The sequence below is a fragment of the Lutra lutra genome, chromosome 6 (genome assembly GCF_902655055.1).
Source record: "Lutra lutra chromosome 6, mLutLut1.2, whole genome shotgun sequence".
In the NCBI taxonomy this organism is placed as follows: Eukaryota; Metazoa; Chordata; class Mammalia; order Carnivora; family Mustelidae; genus Lutra; species Lutra lutra.
Genome location: NC_062283.1, coordinates 59,615,942 through 59,637,714, shown reverse-complemented (window position 1 = coordinate 59,637,714; position 21,773 = coordinate 59,615,942). Strand labels below are relative to the sequence as shown.

Below are 21,773 nucleotides of genomic sequence, written 5' to 3'. Positions count from 1 at the left end.
AGAGAGTGGTGGGGATCACAGAATGTTTGCTTTGTTGAAAAGAACAGACTTAGCTCATCTTGAGCCAAGAAACAGAGTCAGGAGCTGATGATAATACAGACCTTGAAGACTGTCCAAAATGTTTTGTTCAATTCTCACCATAATTCTCAGAAGTCAGTGGTAGCCCATGGGAAAAGAGACTCAGGGATGTTAGTTCTACCGGTCCTTTAAGAGAAAATAGGATGTAGACATTAAATGTAAGATTCCCCTGATTTTTAAAGGCTAACAATGTATTGAATTTAATAAAACAACATGGTACAGGACAAATAAAGCCAACCTATAAGTTTGGTTCACAGGTGGCCCTGTGGCAACTTGTGATCTAAGGATGTGCCTTTTAGATGAAGCTGGTCTTCTTCATTTGCCCAACTTGAAGGCAGCCACGATTCCTGGAAGCCCCGTGTTACTTAATGTGCACCTTTCTCAGGGCACTTACATTAGTCAGCCCTGCTAGACTCTATGATTTTGGGGAAGCAAGTTTTCTAGCCTTTGAGGATTAACATGATGCTCCATTCAGATGAGGTACTTATGAACAATTTGTGAACTCGAATTCAGTAGAAAAAGACTTGAAAGGATTTGGTTTTGCTTACATTTGAAGTAAATAGAAGAGGATGGTGAGAAAGGTTCCAGACTCCAAGCCTGGGTAATGACAATAATTGCCTGGAAAAACTGTGTAGGTGGATCAAGCAGAAGGTTCAAGGGGAAGGTGAGACATTCAGCACTTTATATTATACTCATTCAGACTCAAGAGCTTAAAGTACTTTTGGGTTTATTTTACTTCCATGTATAAGAAAGAATCTGGAGCTAGAACACCACCAGGAAGTCCTTATAAAATTTTTGTGCTTAGAGCATCTATTCTATAACACAGATTAGAAGGAGGACTGAATGAGGGCACATACTGTCCTGTTCCAACATACTCAGTGGGGAGACTCTGTTTCCTGATATCTGTGAAAAAGAAAAAAAGACAACTCATAATTCTTCCAGAGAAATCTCTTAGTTGACCTAACACAAGATTGCTGCTTGCCTATCTCATCTTAGTATTGGCAAATAAATAGCTGCTCTTAACAATTTTCAATTTTTGCTACAGTGTTGAACCAAAGGCAGCAACTGGTATCATCAATATTAGCAACCTCTTGGGAGAATTTGTCTGTGTTGTCATTTTTGTAGCCTTGAAAGACGATGCATTTTTTATTTTATTATATTTTTCACTAAAATGGTTGATGCCCTATGCAGGAATGTTACTCAGAAAGTTGTGTGGATTTCAGAAATATGACATATAATTTTTGTGGCTGGAGCTAATATGTGATCTGAAATAGAAAAAAAACTGCTGTGTCTTTAACAGAGCTAAATCTCATGATTGGACTCAGTTGAATTTAAGGTATTTGTATCATCAAGGTTTAGAGGGGAAAGAGGCAAGAAAAAATAATAGCCACTTATGGAGTGGCTGTGTGCTTTAAGTACATTCTTATTCCATTTACAACACCACGGACAGCATGATTATATCTACTTTACAAATGAGAAAACTGACTTAGAGATAATGAAAACTTCCCAAGACTTCAAAACTAGTAACTGTTAGGGTCATGGTTCCAGCCCAGGCTGGTCTGACTGTGAAACCCATTCCCTCTGCAGGCTACCCACTGCTCAACTGGAGGTCTTGCATTCCAATGACTATCAGGGAAATTAAACTACTTGCTCCTGGTTCAGCCCTTTCTGTCTCCTGGGGCACCATGGGCTCCTGGTGCATCATGGGCTTTGTTGCATCTCTGAAAGGCAGAGGAAAGCTAAAGACATGTCAGTAGCCACGGGGGCAGAGACTTGCTGGTTTATGCAACATTATTCTAGCCCTATCCAATGACTTCAAAGGATCTGAATGATACTCTGGATCTGATTAGAGATCAATTGACATCTGTTAATAAAGATCTATCTGCAAGCAGACAGAACTATTCGAGCGGATAGCAGTAGTCCATGAAGTAGGGTAAGTGTGCAGGACACACAATCAGCAAGGACACATGGCGAGTGTCATGGCATTGAGATGGGACTGGAGAGGCTGTCTGCTGGGCTCTCATTTCACCAGCTGATCCAAAGGGAAGCAGCTACATTGGACAGCGCCTAGTACCAGCCATGCTTTTCAAACCCCAGATCAAAGCTTCCTTGTCTATGAAACTGGACAAATTTCTAAGACTGTATAGTTGGAGGATTCATTAACTCCTTCTGTGCTAACATTCAACATATGTGAATTTTGTGACCTGAGTTCCCAAGTCGTTTATTTAAGATATATATTTTTTTAATTTTTATTTATTTATTTGACAGACAGAGATCGCAATTAGGCAGAGAGGCAGACAGAGATGGTGGGGGAAGCAGGCTCCCCGCTGAGCAGAGAGCCTAAGGTGGGGCTCGACCCCAGAACCCTGAGATCATGACCTGAGCTGAAGGCAGAGGCTTTAACCCACTGAGCCACCCAGGCGCCCCCCCACCAGTCATTTATTTAAAGGGTATGTTGTCACCTGCTAGAAATTGCCACTCATCCCTCAATATCCACCCTCCTCTTCTGTTTATAATCCCGAGTTTTAGTTGGGCACAGGGCCACCAGGAACATTCTCAGCCTCTCCCGAATCCAGGTATGTCCATGCACCCGGGTTTTCCTGCTGAATCTGGGATTAAGTGATATGGATGAGTGCAACTTTTGGAGTCTGCCCTGACAGGCAGAGAGGATCCCCGCCCTCCCTGTTCCTCCAGCCTGCTGCTTAACACAAGACCAGACACAAACGCAAGCACTATTAATTCATGGCCCCACCTTACTTTTATTCAGTATCTATTAAATGTTGACTACTGCACCTAGGCAGGACTGCTGGCATGATGGCAACAATTAAATACAAGGACGTAGCAGCAAATGTTTCTTTCTCTTTGCTTCATGTATGCTACCCTCTGGGAATCCTAGCTCCCATGAACATATTTTAGCAATAATAGAATATTAAGTTGTTTTTGTTTGTGTGTTTGTTTTGCATGTTTATTTGCTTTCGGGGGTGGGGGCAGAACACTCTAGGTCTTGCATTTAACATCACTGAATTTCTATTTCCAACTTATTAAAAATCTGAAGAGGCATCAGGGCAGACTTTTCGAATAAAGGACATCTGCCTGTGCCTGTACGTTTGTCTCCTTTGCCCACCGATGAAGTGACTCCCCAGGGCAGGGACTAGGGCTCTGATTCCTGATTGCAGATTCCTGGCTCTAGAAGACAATCCATACATGCCTGCTGAAGGGAGGGTGCTTCCTGAATACCCCAGGTGTAGTGCGAACACATACACCTTCCTTTCCCCAAGAACACCCTTGATGAATGGCAATCTAATGACATCCTCTAGATGGTCACCTTACTATTTGGACATCTTTCCTCTTTAAAAAGGAAAGACAGAGGGGGTTTCCAAAGTTCAAGGTGATTTGGAGATGGTGGGACTCGGCCCTGAGTTTGCAGGCCCTCTTCCTGTCTGGCTGGGATGAGATGAGTCGGCCCCCTCCTCTTCCATGGCTCTGCAGCATCAGCCTTTGGGCGGCCACGGTCATGCTATAAACAGAGAGGACTTTCTGCCAGAGCAAGAGGGTAAGTAACTCCTCTGTTTACAATGCTCTCCTTGGCCCAGTGCAACTGCATTCGAGCATAAGGTCCAGCTCCTCTGCAATGCAGGCCTAGCCTCTGTATAAGCCAGCACCCACCTTATAGGGCTACTTCTCTGTAGCATCACCACTATCCCTGGCATTTTTGCTCTGTGCAGGCCCTTTCTACCCCCAGAAATACCCCCTCCTACTACTTCCCTCTTCCCTTCACCTATGGAACACCTACTTAACCTATGAAGCTGGAATTCAAGAGTCATCTCCTTGAGGAAGCCTTTTCTCATCATCCCAGACCACCCTCTTATAGATTCCCAAACTGGGCTTACCCAAACCATAGCATTTTCTAAACTCTTCCTCCAACAACCTGTGAGCTCCTCGAGGGCCACAGGCGTGTTTCCATTCCTGAATTCCCAAGTACAGAGCAGTGTTTATATTACCTAATAAGTGCTCCATTGTGTTTGATGAATGGGGGAGGAATGGATGTGATATCTCACAGACATCAGTAATAATGTACTGATCACCTATATTCCAACAGCCCTTAACTTCAATCTGTATCTTTTCTTTTCTTACACAAATAAGAAAATCCATAAATAAGATGTAGTATGAATTCAGGTCTTTTTGCTTCCAAAGAAGTTGCTTTCTACTAAACCATTATCCTAAGTTACTTCTTGGTTCCACCTCCAAGAACTAGGCAATGAGAATGTGAAAGAAAAATACGCAAACTTTTAAAAGTCTCTATTGATTGGGCACATAACCTGGGGGAACACTTCTAACCTGAATTCCTCACTGACAGAATACTTCCCATCCGCATCAAAGGGTTGGTGTGAACAAGCATTCAATGAAAGAGGGTTCAGTCCTCTGAGGCTTACGTAAATGTTGACTGTTGTTAATAATAGGTAAGTGTTATTTAAATATAGAATATTATTTTGCTGAGCATTATAAAGTATGGAGCACTTTCTTTACAATGTGAGACTATAAAACAGACCATCCAGTAACCTGCTCATTAATAAGTCAGATCTACTGCTTCTTTATTCAGGCAATGAATAGTAGCACTTTTAGTTCAGTTCTTGTTTGTTTTTTGGGGTTTTTTTTTTTAGTATCACAGAATTGTTTACTAGTTTTTTGACAAAAGTTAATAAGCAGTCAGAGGAAGGAGCACATGGCAGGACAGAGAGTTTTTAGGGCAAGAAGCCTATTAAGCAAAAGAGAAATTGAGCTCAGCTTGGGTAATTAATCTAATTTCCACCTATCTTCGCAGTTTTAAAATAGAAATGAGAAGTGAAGGTCAATATTGAAGAATTGCAATTATAGTTAAGCATGACCGTGGTGAAAATAGTCTGTAAACCCATTTAAAATTCCTGCTCAGAGAGAGGTGTTTAAATATATTTTGAAAAAATAGGATCCGTGTTCAACCTTCTTTATGTTAACTGGCATCTTGCCTTAAACCCCTGTGTTCTGCCACACACACTGCTCTCTGGATGCTTATTAAACCTGGCCTTTTATCTGGAAACCTGGATCTCCCTTCCCTTTCAAAGGAGGTGGTCTAACTACATGGTCAAGGATACTGAGCATTGGAACCTATCATTCCTTTGTTAACACACATTTCCTCGATGTTACCGCGTGGCAGTCTCTAGGAACACAGCAGTGGCAAAGGAAAAAGCCCCTGCCCTCACGAAGCTTGCATTTGGTAGGAGGAGATAGCTATAGACAATGACCCATAAATAAACTGATTGTACCGTAAATAAAGTTGATTGTGCTGTGATAGAAAGCAAGGAGGGCAAGGGGTGGCTCAGTTACCGAGGAGCAAGCCAGGTGGACTGCCAGGAGGAAGAGCGTTCAGAGCGGAGGGCGAAAGCAAACACAAGTTAAAGGTGTTGCTTGGCATGTGCAGGGAGCAAGGTAGTTTGAGTCAAATGAGAGGAAGAAATACATGGAAGAGATGGAGATGGAGAAGGCAGTTGGGACAAGGTCCGACGAACCTTGAGGATCCCAGCAAGGACTTGGGTTTTTTTTTTTTTTAAAGATTTTATTTATTATTTATTTGACAGAGAGAGATCACAAGTAGACAGAGAGGCAGGCAGAGAGAGAGAGAGAGAGAGAAGCGGGCTCCATGTCGAGCAGAGAGCCCGATGCGGGACTCGATCCCAGGACTCCGAGATCATGACCTGAGCCGAAGGCAGCGGCTTAACCCACTGAGCCACCCAGGCGCCCCAAGGACTTGGGTTTTGTTCTGAGATGGGAACCACTGAGCCTCTGAATTTGGGCCAAGTGGGGATGGGGGGGTTTCCCGACTTCTTCCCTTTCCATTAACTCAGTCACCTCGGCAACTTCCGCATGGCTTCCCTGCCCTCCCCCCGCCCCCAGGTGGCTCCTGTTTGTCCAGACACCCCATTTCCTGCTGCCTCCTGCTCTCAAAGGGGCACTGACCTAGGGACATCTGGACAAGACGATAAGAGTCACAAAGCAGCCAAGAGACCCAGCCTGACAAATGCAGCATCCCTGCTGCCTGTCTGGGTCTGTGGCTCCTTGCTCCTTCGCTGAGCCAGTGGCTTCCCACTCCCGTTCTGTAACCTCAGAGTCTCACCGTGGAAGCGCACTGCTGCCCCAGTGCAAAACGGAGAGGAAAACTGCAGGGCCAGAGTCTGACATAATGAGGGGCCCGTCAAGTGCCCTGGCAAGATAACCCAAAACTGCCTAAGAAGTCCACAACTACTGAGCGCGATGATGATGGCGGTGGTGATGAAGGCCCACTTTACTGGTGCCTGTTCTGTGTGCTAGCCACTGGGTTACATTTTTTTAATATACTCAAATGCATGTGCTCCTCACTGCCAACTGATGAGGGAGGTACGAGCATTTCCTTCCTTGTGCAGTTGAGGAAACTTGAGGCACAGGTTAAGTCTCCTTGCTCAAGGTCACACAGTAAGTGTCCAAGAAGCCAAACAGAGAATTCCCAGTAGGGTGACTGACTTGGAGGCCGGGCTGGCTTCCTTCTCACTTGCCCTATGTCAGCGAAAGAGGCTTCTTTAGAGGTCGAAACAGCATGGTCCTTTTTGGGAAAAATGAAATGGACTGGAATAAAGGCCAACACTGCCTCATGACAGAGCACTGGATTCTGTACCCAACAGCACTGTTAATCCCCGTGTCTCTGGAGTCTAGTGTGAGGCCTTGAACAAGGAAAGCATCCAATACATATTTGATGAATGAATGAATGAAACAAGGCCCTTTGCACAGTGCCTGAAAAAGAAGTACTCGATACATTGTTGCTATTATTAAGTGTGCTCATTGCTTGACTTTCCTGTTCTAGGAAAGGTGGCCTGAGAAGATTGTCTTAGTCAATACCTAAAAGCACAGAGAAGTCACAGAAGAGGAAATCAATTCTATTAGATGTACTATTGATCAGGCTATAATGATACTCCTGTGAGGTCCTGCATTGCGAACAAAATCCCAGTCCCAGCTTCCCCTTATGCATTGTGCGATCTTATTTACCTTGGAGATGTCCTGTGAGAAAGTGGAGTCTGCATAATTCAGAGAGCACTGTCAACAAGTCAAACACTATTTTAGTGATCAACACTCTCACCAATGCTGCTCCACGCTTCACAGATCACCCCTCTCCTGTCAATGGAAAATGTTGGGTGACACCAGGAAAGGGGCAGAAGGGCTGTCATGCCAGGTGTTATCAGCCTGTTGGCGAGCCCCTGGGTTTTCCAGAAGACTTTATTTTTTTTTCCTCCCTGACAAATTGGCAATATTAGATTTTGAAACAAATTTTAAAATGAAATCTGGAACAGATGCTCTGCCTAGGATTGTCACAGTGTTAGATTTATCGAGAAAAGTAAAATGATCTCAACTAATGATTTTTGTAATAGTAGTACTCCTGCCTCTAATAAGAAACACAAACCAAAGAGTGGTTTTGGACACTGTTAGAAATATTGCAGATGAGTTCAATGTCTGATCCTCTAAGACTTACATCTTTGTTCCCAATAAGTAATTAGCAGCTTGTTAATTAATCCTTAGGAATAATTTAGTAGTGGAAAGAACGAAGCAAACTGAAGTTTGAGTCCCAGTTCTTCCAAGCCCTTGCTGTGTGATCTAGGGCAAAAGTTTTGTTTCTCTGATCAGGAACCTGTATCTAATGGGCTAAGAAGAGAGATGCCTTGGCCTCTTATGGGGATGTCAAGGAATATCTTGTGTGCACCTTGTGCCTGGCCCTTAGAAGTACTCAGTGAATGGGAAGGGCTGTTAACATTTCTTTTTTTTTTTTTTAAGATTTTATTAATTTATTCATGAGAGACAGAGAGAGAGAGAGAGAGGCAGAGGGAGAAGCCTGAAGCGGGACTCGATTCTAGGACCTTGAGATCATCATCTGAGTCAAAAGCAGACGCCCAACTGACTGAGCCACCCAGGCGCCCTGTAAGAATTTCTAATTTGCTTATCTTGATAATAAACAATATTGTTTATGGAGATGAAAATCTCTTGGGTTTATATTTCTCATCATGTTTAATGATCAATTTATTAAACAACTCCCCCAAATCAACTCTTTAGTGCATAGCAGGAACGTGCCCACCAATTCCTTTAGAACCACTAGAGATGGGGAAAAAAGTATCTTACAATTAAGCAGCAAATGACCCTACTGTTGAGACAAGTAGAATATTAAGGAAGGTGCCATTTGGAGGGATGAAATCTGGCCCATGGTCTCATCTAACTGAGAAGGACAAATTTACGCACATCATCTTTCTGGAAGCTGAAGGGTCAAGATCTTTTTTGAAAAACCTTTAAAAAAAATGTTCACAGTTCAGTGCTGGCATATTGGATTCTGGAGAAAGTGACTGCACTACTAGACTGTGAGACTGTACACATCCCTTTGATCTACAGTAATAAGAGAAAAGGCCATGGGTTTCTTCGTGTTTCCTCTACCTGCAGGAATTGTTCAGACTCTGTTCAGCTTTTTTTGCCAAGAACCTTCTCTGGACTTTTTTTTTTTTTTTTTTTTATGTTCAGTTAGCCAACATATAGGACATCAATAGTTTCTGATGCAGAGTTCAACGGTTTATCAGCTGTGTATAACACCCTGTGTCCATCTGTCTCTGGACAAGCCTAAGAGCTGGTTACATAAGCCAGAGTACTACAGAAGAAACGTTCCATGGTCACGGATGGGGAAAAGAAAGAAAGAAAAACATATAGTATATATATGCGATACACTGTCATACGTTTGTGTGTATGTGTATGTGTGTATTTTCCACCTAGATACACTTAGTCAAAAGAGGAATATGAAATCACATATAGTAAATATTTTCTAGGGAAGGTCTAACTCGGTAGATAATTTACTCTCAACTACTTTTAAATTCTCCATTCTAGACAGAGTGGAAAAGATGGAAATTTTACCCACTTGAAATACTCATTATGGGGCATCTGGGTGGCTAAGTTGGTTAAGCCTCTGCCTTCAGCTCAGGTCATGATTTTGGGGTCCCGTGGGAATGAACCCTGTGTCAGGCTCCCTGATCCACAGGGAGTCTGCTTCTCCCTTTCCCTCTGCCCCTCCCTCCTGCTTGTGTGCTGTCTCTTGCTCTCAAATAATAAGTAAATAAAAGCACCGGATGTTATACTGAACTGATGAATCATTGAACATTATATCAAACACAAATGATGTACTATACTTTCACTAATTCAATTTAAATTTAAAAAATCCTCATTAAATGATACTGCATTTTTTTTTTTTTAAGTTGTATTTAGAATGAGTTTAGACTTAGAGCTGGGAAGGGATACATCCCTTTGCATAAAGAGATTCTAGGCCAGGCGTGGGTTGGAGAGTTTACGACCTCCCTGGAAAGCCAGGGTGCTCACCACAAAGTCATGATGCCTGTCAAGCTTACAACCTCAACGGAACAAGTGATAACAAATGTTTCAGGTATCATTTTCTTTCCTATCGTCAATTCTAAGCTTCCTCAGAAAGTACTATAACGGGCTATTATAAATTATGGATAGTTGTACTTGAACAGAATCAGATGCAAATGGTACTCCCTGAGTTTTTCACTTAAATCTATTGCTTTAGGAGAATGAGGTTAACGAGGATGTCGTGTCATCCTTGATGTTGTTCAATGAACCTGACACTTAGGTTAGAGGTAGAGACTGTTAGTGTCTCAGTTACTTTCCAATAGTGAAAAGACTCTTTAAACAGATAAGAAAGTATTTAGTTGACTTTCCTGCTTGACAATGTCATTAGTTGAATACGTACCTTGGCGTCTCCTAACATGACAGGTGGCTGAGAAATCTGTCTGCTAACCTTCTCAAGGAGCATCTGCCACTTGCATAAAATCACTTCTTCTCACTCTGTGAAAAATGTTTGCTACTTTCTTCAGAAAATATTCGATATGGCCCCTTTAAGAATGTTAAGTTTCTTAAAGTATTTTTAGGGTTAATTGCTAACATTCAGCTTTGCATTAATTCATTTATTTTCAAAAATGGTCTCAGTTTCAGTCCATTTTATTATCAGAGAAACAGTAAGATTTTTTAAAAAGATTTTATTTATTTTAAAGGTTTTCTTCATTTACTTGACAGACTGAGAGAGCGCGCGAGTACAAGCAGGGGGAGCTACAGGCAGAGGCAGAGGGAGAAGCAGGCTCCCTGGTGAGCAGGGAGCCCAATGCGGGGCTCGATCCCAGGACCCCGAGACCATGACCTGAGCTGAAGGCAGATACTTAACCCACTGAATCACCCAGGCGCCCCTAGATTTTATTTCTTTGAGAGACAGAGAGGGAGAGAGATGAGTGCACACACACAAGTGGGGAGGAGGGGTAGGGAGAGGCAGAAGCAGACTCCCAGCTGAGCAAGAAGCCTGACAGGGGGTTCGATCCCAGGACCCTGAGATCATGACTTGAGCCGAACGCAGAAGCTTAACTGACTGAGCCACCCAAGTGCTCTGAGAAAGAGCAAGTTTTTGATCTGTTATGAACATGCCACCCCACCCACCCTCCCATACACTCCCTTTTGGTCTTCAGAAACTAAAGGTGGGCAGATACATGAAATGAATCCTGTTTAATATTATAGCCATCAACGACGGTAGGAGAGTTTCTGTTAACATGTCGGTTATTCCATGTTACCATGAATATTCTAGAAGGTTCCAATTTTTGAAATTAAATCATGTGCAGTTCAAAGTCATCTAAGTTACCAAGGGAGCGCAATGGTTTCTGAAGACTCTGAAAGAGCTGTAGAGCTCTGCAGAGCCATAAGGTCATGGCTGTGGCCGGACCCTCTACCCAGCACTGCATCTGCAAGAAGCATGAGAAACAGGCATGAGGCTTGACCAGTTCTCCTGACAAATACTCACAGCGTTTCTTCCAAATCTTTCCGCAATACCCATTAACCACACATTCACTTGTGTCACTTGTCTCTCCTCAAAGTAGAGTACAAAGTGTGTCATACCAGCTCTGCTCCATTCTTCTCCTCCTACGACTCCCGCCAACAAAGCAAGTAATTTGAAATTTCCAGTGGTTCCAAATGACAAAGAGGTTTCTTTATATTAAGTGGCCTCGATGTGCTGGTTTCTTACATAACTCACAAACAACATGACACAGACCATGAGTCAGTCACCTCATACTATTGTGTGAAAAGGAAAACAAAATACACAAAGCACTGAACATTTTTCTCAGCATGATTATCATATGCCCAGAAAAGTTAAGAGACTTGCCCAAGGTTACATGGGTTGGAAGGATACTGGGACATTTTCAAAAGCAGAGGAAAGAAAATAGGAGTTATGAGTTACCTTAAAAGGCCCTGGCCTTTCAGAAATGGGGGGTGAAGGGAAGTCCTATAGTAACCCTAAGATTCCAAGCAGAGGAAGCATGATTATGCAGAGAACAAGTTTCTGCTTATAGTACTTCCTCACCCCCAGAGAACCAACATACTTAAAATGTAGCATGAGGAAATCAGCGTAAACACAGTTTCTAGAAAGGAGCATCTTTTAAAAAATCTACATAGTGGCATAAAATAGCCTCAGTAGGTCCATGAATGAATGAATGGTAGAAATAGGTTAAGTGAGGGGCTGAGTAAAATATAAGAACTTCAAATAAGATGGCCTCTCTTTGCACCTACTGTTCCTGGAATGCTCTGCCCTCAGATCTATGTATGGCTCTCTCACTCACTTCATTTAGATCTCTGAATGACATCAGAACAATGACATTTAATAAACTGTCACTTCCCAGAAGTGGTTCCACTGGCCATCCATTCAAAAAGTGATCAGTGGAATTTCTGGAGAAAGACAAATATGGCAGAACTCTATTTGCCTGATTTTGTCGTCTTTCTGGTACTACTGCTCTTGCAGCTTTGAGAAAATTTAGGAAATCAGAGCTCAAAGGACCCCCCCCCCCCAAAGCAACCCCTCCTCCAACAATTTATCCTCTTACGGCTTCATTTTTCCTCATAGCCCTTATCATACCTGAAATTACAGAATACATTTATCTGTTTACTGGCTGATTTGTCTACCTCCCCTGCTGTCTGTGGGGGCAGGGACGTCGGTCTTGACCACCTCCCAGTGCCTGAAACATTGCCTGGCAAATAGTTCAGTGCATCACACATATGTTTTTGAAGGAATGAACAAATGTCTAGCTCCAAGAGTCTTTGAAACTTTTGTTCTTCTAATAAGACGTGTCATGCCTTCTGCCTATTTCCTCATGAGCAGAAAGGAGCTCTGAGAGACCTTTGTCCCCCATATGAATGCCCATGGAGAAAAGACTGGATCCATGGAATATGAAACAGAAGCCCTCTAGCCCAGAGAGGAGGCACTCACCTCTTTTCTGTAGAGGAAGCTTCCATTGCAGAGAAGCAGAGGAGGGATGGCCCCAAGCTTGGCTTTCCCCAAGGGGAGGGGAACATTCCTCTGCAGGCTGCCTCTGTAGCTCTGGGAAGGCACCCACAGTGGCCAGCAGTGGACAAGAGTGTTTATCATTGGCTGGGAACCAGGTGGAGGAACTGCAGGTGTGGGGAACTGGTCAAAATGTGTTGGGTGAGTCTCAACATTGCTGATTGCTTAGAGACACTGCCTCTACAATTGCATATGTCAAAGCTTCATTTGCGGGATACGGATCATAGTGTTTAAGCAGAGGTTTACTCTAGGGACTTCTTGACTGACCCTACCTGCACCCATCTGAGCCTAGAAGAGGCAAGATCCTGACTTTACAGGATAATCCGTCTCTGGGCTCCATTCACACCAGCCAAGTTCTGGGTTTGGGCTTGGGCTTCGTAATTTTTTTTTTTAAGATTTTATTTATTCATTTGAGAGAGAGAGAGAGAGAGAGAGCATGAGAGGAGAGAGGTCAGCAGAAGCAGACTCCCCACCGAGCAGGGAGCCTGATGTAGGACTCGATCCCAGGACTCCAGGATCATGACCTGAGCTGAAGGCAGTCACCCAACCAACTGAGCCACCAGGTTTAAGAACCACTGGACCGAAGTGAAATATAAATTTCATTACACATATTTGGAGCCCTTTCATTTTCCCAAGGATTTGGCTCCTTGTGGAGGAGGAAGACCATTTTCAGAAATATGGGAAGAACACTGTACAAAACCGACCCTACACACTTAGACACACACACAATCTACCTTTCATCGTATCATTTTCCTTCTATTGGAGAACTTAAAATTTCTTTATCTTTCTGAGCACTCTTATGCCATAAAACAGACAGCTAAGTTCATAGCAGCACGAATGGAATTTCTGGAGAAAGACAAATATGGCAGAACTCTATCTGGCTGATTTCCTCCTCTTCTTGGTATTATTCCTCTAGCAGTTTTGATGAAATTTAGGGCACTGGAACCCAAAGGGCCCTCAAGGCAACCAGCTGAGATCCCCTATTGAGGATAAGGTTTTCTCAGTTGCAATAGGATATTACATTTGCGCATGTCTCCATTCCTTTCAAATAAGCCACTGCATTTCTGAAGAGTGCCTGCTGGTGGCATCACCCCGGTATGGTCGCTTTCCCAAGAGCACTACATACATAAAGGGAGAGTCTGTAAAACGCAAGAAAGCCTGAGATCAAGCAACCTGGATGCAGGCACGTGAGACAATCAGCCTCCCCCGCCCCCACCCTGTCCCCCCACCCCGGGTGCCTCCCTTTTCTCTAACCATAAATATTAAAGACTTTGAAGAAAGGAACTTCTGGCTCCACTGTGTATTGGAAATTAGTGATTAATGAAATTTACCTTTGGAGAAACTGGTGCCAGAATTTCACATTTGAATGTCTCTTCCTGACAACAAGGAATGCTCACTTTTAAACAAGGAACACGTGGTTTTTCTCAACAAACCTCTTTGGGCCCCCCTTAGTTTATGCATTTTTCCCTCCTTTTTAAGAAGCACAAAGTAGATCTCTGCTCGATAATAATGTCACCGTTTTACAGTAAAGGATTAAGTGTCTAAAAGGAAGAGCTGTGTTTTCTGTTGCTAGTGTGTGTGTGTATGTGTGTGTGCGCATGCATGTGTGTGTGTTTGGAGATTTGGGAGGGAAAACAGGTTCTGTGTCCTGGATTGTCACTGTAAACTCACCTGGAGTTACGACATTCCAGTTAACTAGCAAAAGGAACCTATCACCTTTAGAGGATGTCTAAAAGCATGATGGGGACAGTTATGGCTAGAGCTAACCATTCTTGAACACTAAATATGTGCCAAGTACTGGGTTAATTATCTCACATTTATAATTTTCTTTAATCCTCCTACTAAGCCAGTGAGGTAGAAACTACTATTATATCTACATTACTGGTGAGAGAATAAGGCACAAGAAAGCTTAGATAACTTGCCCCAAAGAGACAAATCCATTGTGATTCAATGGTGTTTAGCAGTAAAGACATCTAACACATCTTTCTGAAGAGAGCCTTGCCAGAAAGCCCCATAAATTTCTGATGAACAGTGTCAGCTGCTTTATAATCCGGCCATGACTCACTCCCCTGTTTTCCCCTCCAATCCCTCCCAGAGAGCCTACTGCAGTCAAATGCATCCGCTCACTCGACTGCAAAATGGAATGCTTTCCATCCCCATGCCTCCCCTCTTCTGCATCAAAATCTACCCACCTTCAAGTTCAAGGATCACTCCCTCCACAAAGCCATCCCAGCCGCCTAACGACAACCAGCTGTAAAAATCCCGTGTCCCCTTAATTCCACAAGACACTCTGTGTTTAAGAAATACTGTGTGTCTTTATCACTGACCCATCCATCATATAAGCCTATTGTAAGCTCCTTCCTGAATAAACACAATGCCTGGCATAATGCAGATCCCGAATAAATGTGTTCTCACTATCGCTTCTCGGACTAAAAAAAGTCCAGATTATCTGAAGATGTTGGCAGAGCATGCGTGTCATCGACAGAGAATTGTTAAGGACAGAGGGGAACTACGAAGTTTGACTTGACAGGCATGTCATTCTGTTCCAGCAGTTTCTTGGAAATGTCTCTCTGTCCAGCCACCCACACCGGACGTGAAGTTGGCTTTAAACTGGAGGGGCTCTCATGGCTGCTCTCTCTCTCCCGGAGTGCTCACGGCAGGTCTGACCAGCGGGACCGGCAGTCCCTGCACGCATGTTTCCATCCCGGACACATGCAGAGACAGCGCCAAACCGTGATGTTCTAATTCTCTGAACCTCAATATGACAGGTGGGAGACACAGGCACAACACCAGCAGAACTGGTAAACACGGACCCACGCATCTGAATTATGCAGGAACAACAAATCGGGATTCTTGAACCCATGTCAGGAGAGGGTTCAAAACCGCAGTCCCGAATGACGGAGCCAAGTGTTATGCTAGTGATCGCATAAATCCCCACCTGGGAAGCCCCCGGAGTGTCACCTACACACGCTCAACAATGCAGAATGCAGGGTCTTCCTTTAAGTACAGGCTAAGGGGAGGACGGAAAATGATTACGCAGTGTAATTCCCCTTTGCTTCCTCCTGTTACACAATGAGTAACTGTCCTTTCTCTGTGTGTGAACTGTTCAAGTAAGAGGCTGGCTCTTCTTTGCAATACAAGAGAAGAAATCAAAATCCCCATTTTACAAGCATGGAATCTTCCTCATAATATAAAACCAAATGGGGAGGGGGGAATAAAAAAGACCAGCTATCATCAGGGGACAGTTACCTAGTCAGTTAAACGATAGCTGCAGACAATTTGTGGGGACCCAGGGTCTGGAATTCTACATCTCAAGATGCAAAATTGATTTATGCCTGAACTTTCTTTGACGGACAGCTGCTGAGGGAAAATGACTTGCTTCCTTTGCCTGACAAAGAAAATTTTGGCGGCTGCTCTCCAACTTTGACTTCCAGAGAGCTGGAGATTGAAACTGTCATCTGTAGAACAGCTTTTGTTCCCTCGGAAGTCCACATCATGGCATAGTTCAGTGACGTTCCCTGAAGGGGTTACTGTCCCACTCTCAGGGTGTCCTGGGTGCGACGTTTATTATTACGTGTGTTTTCTTCATTTAATCCATGCTCAGTACCCCTCTCAACATTTAAGGACCGGCACATTCTCCTTACTGACACACAGATACGAGACTACGAAAACATGTCTACTGAGAAAGGGATCCCTGGGGATCACCTAACAAAAAAGATAAGGAAAAAAAAAATAACAAAACAGACAGTGGTTGACCTTATCACATTGGAAATCCATATGCCGGTTCCTCTTCTAACTTATTCTAATTAACGGAGGCATGCACTCACCACTTGCATTCCTAGCGCAGACTGTGAGCTGAAAACTATAACCCAAAGTCCTGTCTCCGTAAGCTAAAAAGGCTCCGCCAAGCAGCTTCACTAACAGCAACAATGAAAAGGAAGATCGCAGGTTGCATACCTTAACCTCCTGATTGGTAAAGACCTCGACATCCACCACACAGGCAACCAGAGTGGAAACATCACAGTCCATGCTAGGGGCTGGCATTCCCCCTCCCGATTTTTCAGTCAAGAGCTAGGCAACCTCAGAGCTGTGTGCGATGGGAAGAGCCTCCAGGCGGATGTCGCCGTGGCCGGCCCCGGGTGCCGCCTCGCCCTGGGGATGGCCAGCGCTCGGCACCTGGAGCCCGCTCCCTCTGCACGCACGCAGCTCGAGTCTGAGTCTGCACAGCACAGCGGAGTAATGAACGGCCCGGCTCTCTCATGGCAATGACATCACCACAAAGACTGACACAAACTGAAGCGTTTTTTCCCCCCAAGCCTTTTATCTCTAGGCAGTGCAGTGGAGCAAACTGAACATGATTATGTGCTAAATCTGAACTCAGACTAAATCAATTCAGGCAGCGTTAGCTAGGAACTGAGTCATAGCTGTCGTTTCAGCCGAGTGCTTATGTTTGCAAAAAGCAAGGGGGGAGAATCTGACACGAGAGGCTCTGCCTTGGGAGGGTACGGAAATAATTCCGCAGATGAACCTCCTGAGGTTAAGGTGTGACAGTTTTCTGCCTCGGAGATGAGCAGGAAGTTGAGGCATTTTGCAAATTGCTTGGCTTCTGTTAATTTGCCCTGAGCCGCTTGGAGCGGCCACACATGTTCCGGCACCCTAATGCATCCCGGGCACGGGCTGAATAGAAATCCATTCCTGGAGTGACTAAGGAGCCGGTCGTCAGTCATTTAGACGGCCTGGTAGGAGAAGATAATTAGAGGTTTGTGAAATTCTATTTGAAGCACAGAAGTGCAGACCAGTAACTCTAAAGGCACCCTTCCAAGCACGAGATTTCAGACTATCTCCAAGGTCATTCAAACAAAAAGCAATCGTGGAAAAGGAGTTACAGCCAACGTCTCATGCGGGGACAGATGGCAGAGTCTAATGGGCAAATGCACCGATGTGGGTCATTGTCAGAGCCTCGGGACTCTATTTCGCCTGAGACTTTGAACATGTCTGGTTGCTTTTTTTGATCCCTCTTTCTTGATTGTGAATCGCAGAGAGGCAGGGCCGTGGATAATTCACCTTTGTATCTGAGACTTGAGCAGAGTGGAAAAAGAAGGCAATAACTGTTTAATGAATGAATCAACTCAACAGGCACAGCTTTTTTTGACAGTAGGGGTGAGCAAAGAGAAAAATATCAGACCAGTTCTTATTTTTATCAATAGCTGTGAAAGTCCCAGTAGAACATTCTAGCAGGATTTATTCCCCGTAGGAGTGCAGTGGCAGCTTTGGTGGCCATCAGAGCGTCATGATTTGCAACAGATGGATGACTTTCTAATACATGATTGGACAAAGTGTTCCGATTTTGCACGCAGATGACAAAGGTGACTTTTCGGACTTTAGTATAAGTTTTGTGGTTGGACCTCACTGGACTACATTTGGACCTGGCACTCCCCTTCAATAAGAGATTTTCCGTGTTAAATGAAAGCAGTCCACAAATACAAATACTTGGGCTGATGAAATTTTGTGTGCGTGTGTGTGTGTGTATCTGTGTGTGTCTGTGCGGCACCTACTATGTTGTCCAGAGCACTATGGGCAACAGGAAGTCATATATGCAGATCATTTAACTAACACTTATTGAGTGATGACTGTCTGCAAAGTGCTGCCCCAGATGCTCTTGAGGATAAAATGATGAATAAGCAAAATTCACTATCCTCATGGGGTTTAAAATCCAGCAAAGGAGATAAGACATGGAGACAAACATCTATACAATGTGGCAGTGGCGGTCGCGATGGTGGCAGCATTTAGTGGCAGCTCTGGAGGAAGAGTAACGGATCACGATAGCAGCTGTGGCAGGAGAGCATCAAGAAGGAGGGCATGGCCTCTGCTCTAATCCTGAAACATGGGTAAGGCTACGGTAGACAGAGAAGGGGTAGACAGAGTAGGGGAGAGGAGCCCATCAGACAAGGGGAGTACACTAGAAATGCTCAGACCAAAAAAAGAATAGGTTATTTGAGGGGCAAGGCACACCAAAACTTAAATTTGACTAGATCCAGGGGTAGACAAAGGAGAAGAGCCAGATCACCCAAAGCCTTGCAGGACCCTTAGTGCCTACTTAGTTGACCATGGAATGCGAGAAGTTTTTGAGAACATAAATGGAACTTATATATACATCAATACAGCTAAAATGTAAAGTATATACAAAGATGAATATAATTTGGAATACTGTCAAGACATCTGTTCAAGAGGCAAAACAAAGACACAACTACTCTTTCCATATGCCATGCGTATGCTAAAATTGACTTTTTAAAAATTTCATACCAGCAGCATGCTGGTATGTATCTAACAATAGACTCTCTGAAAAGAAAAGCCCAATGTGTCGTGTTTGCTGATTTCTGTGGCGTAAATATTCTTTTTTCTTAATTTTTAAAAAAGATTTTATTTATTTATTTGACAGACAGAGATCACAAGTAGGCAGTGAGGCAGGCAGAGAGAGGAGGAAGCAGGCTCCCTGCTGAGCAGAGAGCCCGATGAGGGGCTTGATCCCAGGACCCTGAGATCATGACCTGAGCTGAAGGTAGAGGCTTAACCCACTGAGCCACCCAGGTACCCCTGTGGTGTAAATATTCTCATCAGGGCTGATTTCAAGCAACTGATAAAGAAGTCACTCAAATGCAAAGTTGGGAAGTGATTCCTATGGCTGTTCACATCAGCTGACTGAGCGACCTCCAGCAGACCACCGTTTCAGTCCTGAAAACATTTCATCTGCAGAGATTAGGTCCAGCGTGTATGTCCAGAGCCCATCAGGAAACAGCAGGACAATAAGAGCGATGCATTGTAATCATCGGCATCTGCATTCTTTCACACTTTCTATGTACGAAAGAGCTAGAAAGGATTCACACAGGTTATTTCAAGAAAAAAAGCCCTGCTATGACGAGTCTTGGCTGGAGGACAATAGCCTATTCAGGAGGCAGAGACCCACTCAAAATTCTAAAAGAAGTCTTTTTTTCTGACGCATCCTCAGTTTCTCCCTTCTGGTGTGTTTCTGTCCTGGAGATTCCTTCCCCTGCTCCAGAAGCCACTAACTTTATGCTTTCCTCCTGTAAAACTCTTTTTCAAGCTGTCTTGGATCCTTTATAGCTGTCAACTCATTTATATTAGCAGGAAATGACTGATAACTCAGGGTATTACCCATCACCGAGGAATCAGTATTTTAACAAGGGGACCAAACATTAAGTCGAGTAAATAGTGTTTTTAGAGTGGAATTATATGCATTGAGAGCATATGGCGATTCTAAAACAAAACTATTGGTTTTTTAAAATAGATTCGTTCAAGAAATTGGATATCTATTTCCTTTACAAAAGCAGTCATTTTCCTATAGACCAGAGCCCCTAGGAGGCTTCCTTTTAAAAACGGTGTCCTGTTTCTCTAGACAGAGTGTATTTTTTATAGCTGGGAGATGACTGACGGGCTTGGAGGTGTCTAGGATATATAAATACCCAGGCTGATGACTGTAAGGCCGTACATATCCTGGCTCCTACCTACTCTCCCACCTCATCTCATACCATCTTCCCCTGGGCTCTCTGTGTCCCAGACCCACTGGTTTTCTTGGCATTCCAAAATGCCAACCTCTTTCTCATCTCAGAGCCTCTGTACTTGCTGTTGTCTTTGTCTGAATATATCCAGATCGCCTTCGTAGCTGGATCCTTCCTATGATCCATCTACCAGCTCACATACCATCTCCTTGGAGAAACTCTCCCTGATGACCGAAAATAAAGTGTGTGCACATACATGCTCATGCACGTCCACGCACACAGAATCAATCCCCAGCCCAGCATCTTCATTTTAATTTTATTCATGACACTTTTCACTCTCCGAAATTACTGTTCACTTATGTATTGTCTGTTTGTTCCTCCAACTAGAATTTAATCTCCACAAAAGCAGAGGTTTCTGCCTATTCTGTTCATGGCTTCTTCTCAAGGGCTAGAGGAGCGCCTGACACTTAGGAGGTGTTCTACTAAGTATCTGATGCATGAACAGATAAGTAAATGAATGAATGCATCTTCAAAGATAAGTAGAGGGACGCAACCCGGAAGAGGGGCCTTCTGATCTAGGAGTTACAGAAAGGTCCTTGCAGGAAGGTATATGGGTACAGAAGTTCAGTGACTGCCCCCAATCCTGACTGCTGAACCCTGGTACAGCTCTGCTCAGCAGCACCCTTCCCAGCTGAAGTAGCCATAAATCACAGGATTCATCCAAAGCACTGCTCTTCCAATGACTGACCACATTAAAAAAAGGATGCAACATGATGCGGACCCTTTAGACAAAGATCACTTTCCTGCCCCTCTGGCCAGGCAACTCTTATAGTCGCCTCTAAGCAGGCAGGAGGAGATGTGAACCTTTCAATCCAGAAGAAGCAGCCAAATCTGCCTTGCTAATGAGCACAGATATTCCCAGGGAAGCTGTGGGATGTCAAAGGCTTTGCCTCACTATGTGTCTTTTGGTATCACTTGTTTTTAATATTTATTATAGAAACTCTCAAACATATCCAGAACTAGAGAGAACATAATAATAAGCCTTCACATCCCCACCAGCCAGGGGCAAGAATAACTTGGGGGGCCAATCTTGCTTCCTCTCTGCCAGTGGGTCTCAGAGTGTGGTCCCCACCAACAGCATTAGCGTCACCTGGAAACTTGCTAGAAAGGCAAATTCTTGAGTCCCACCCAAGACCGAATCAGAATCTCTGGAGGTGAGGCCGGCATCTGCATTTTAGTAAGCCTCCAGGTGATTCCAGTGCAGGCCAGGTCTGAGGATCACTCGGCAGGTCCTCCCTCCCTCCCAGTTATTTAGAAGCACATATCTGACATCGTTTATTTCATCTGTAAATGTTTCAGTGTATCTCTCAAAAAGATAAGGGTTTCTCTTTGGAAATCAAAATATCTATCATCACACAACCCAAAACAAAGACTACTTCCTCAGTATACCATCAAATATCCTGCCAGTGTGCACATTGCTCCCAACTACCAATGTTCTCTTTCTTCTCATCCTCTCTCTGCTTCCTCCCCAGTCTCATCCCTCTGTCCCCTTCCTTCCTTCCTTCCTTTCATTTGTTAAGCTGGTTGGTCTAAACTGGGATCCAAGCTCTGGTGTCTTTCATCTCTCTTTTAATCTATAGAATTCTCCCACATCCCCGCCCGCTTTTTTTTTTTTTTCCTTCCTTGCAGGTTTTTTTTTTTCCTTCCTTGCAGTTTGTTGTTGATGATGAAACCATATTATTTGTCCTTTAGAGTTT

General features: G+C 43.9%; 1 protein-coding gene across 3 annotated transcripts in view; it reads right to left on the bottom strand.

The window, feature by feature from the left end:
• RCAN2 (regulator of calcineurin 2) overlaps positions 1–21,773 on the bottom strand; it is a 268,960-nt gene that overhangs the window by 78,069 nt on the left and 169,118 nt on the right. The window contains exon 1 of one of the 3 annotated variants that reach the window (XM_047733368.1): positions 16,457–16,727. The exons of the other annotated variants lie outside the window; for them this stretch is intronic. Within the exon in view, the coding sequence (XP_047589324.1) occupies positions 16,457–16,543 (87 nt within the window). The 5' untranslated portion in view covers positions 16,544–16,727. Of the gene's footprint in view, positions 1–16,456; positions 16,728–21,773 lie in introns of those variants that run through there. 3 annotated transcript variants of the gene reach the window in all.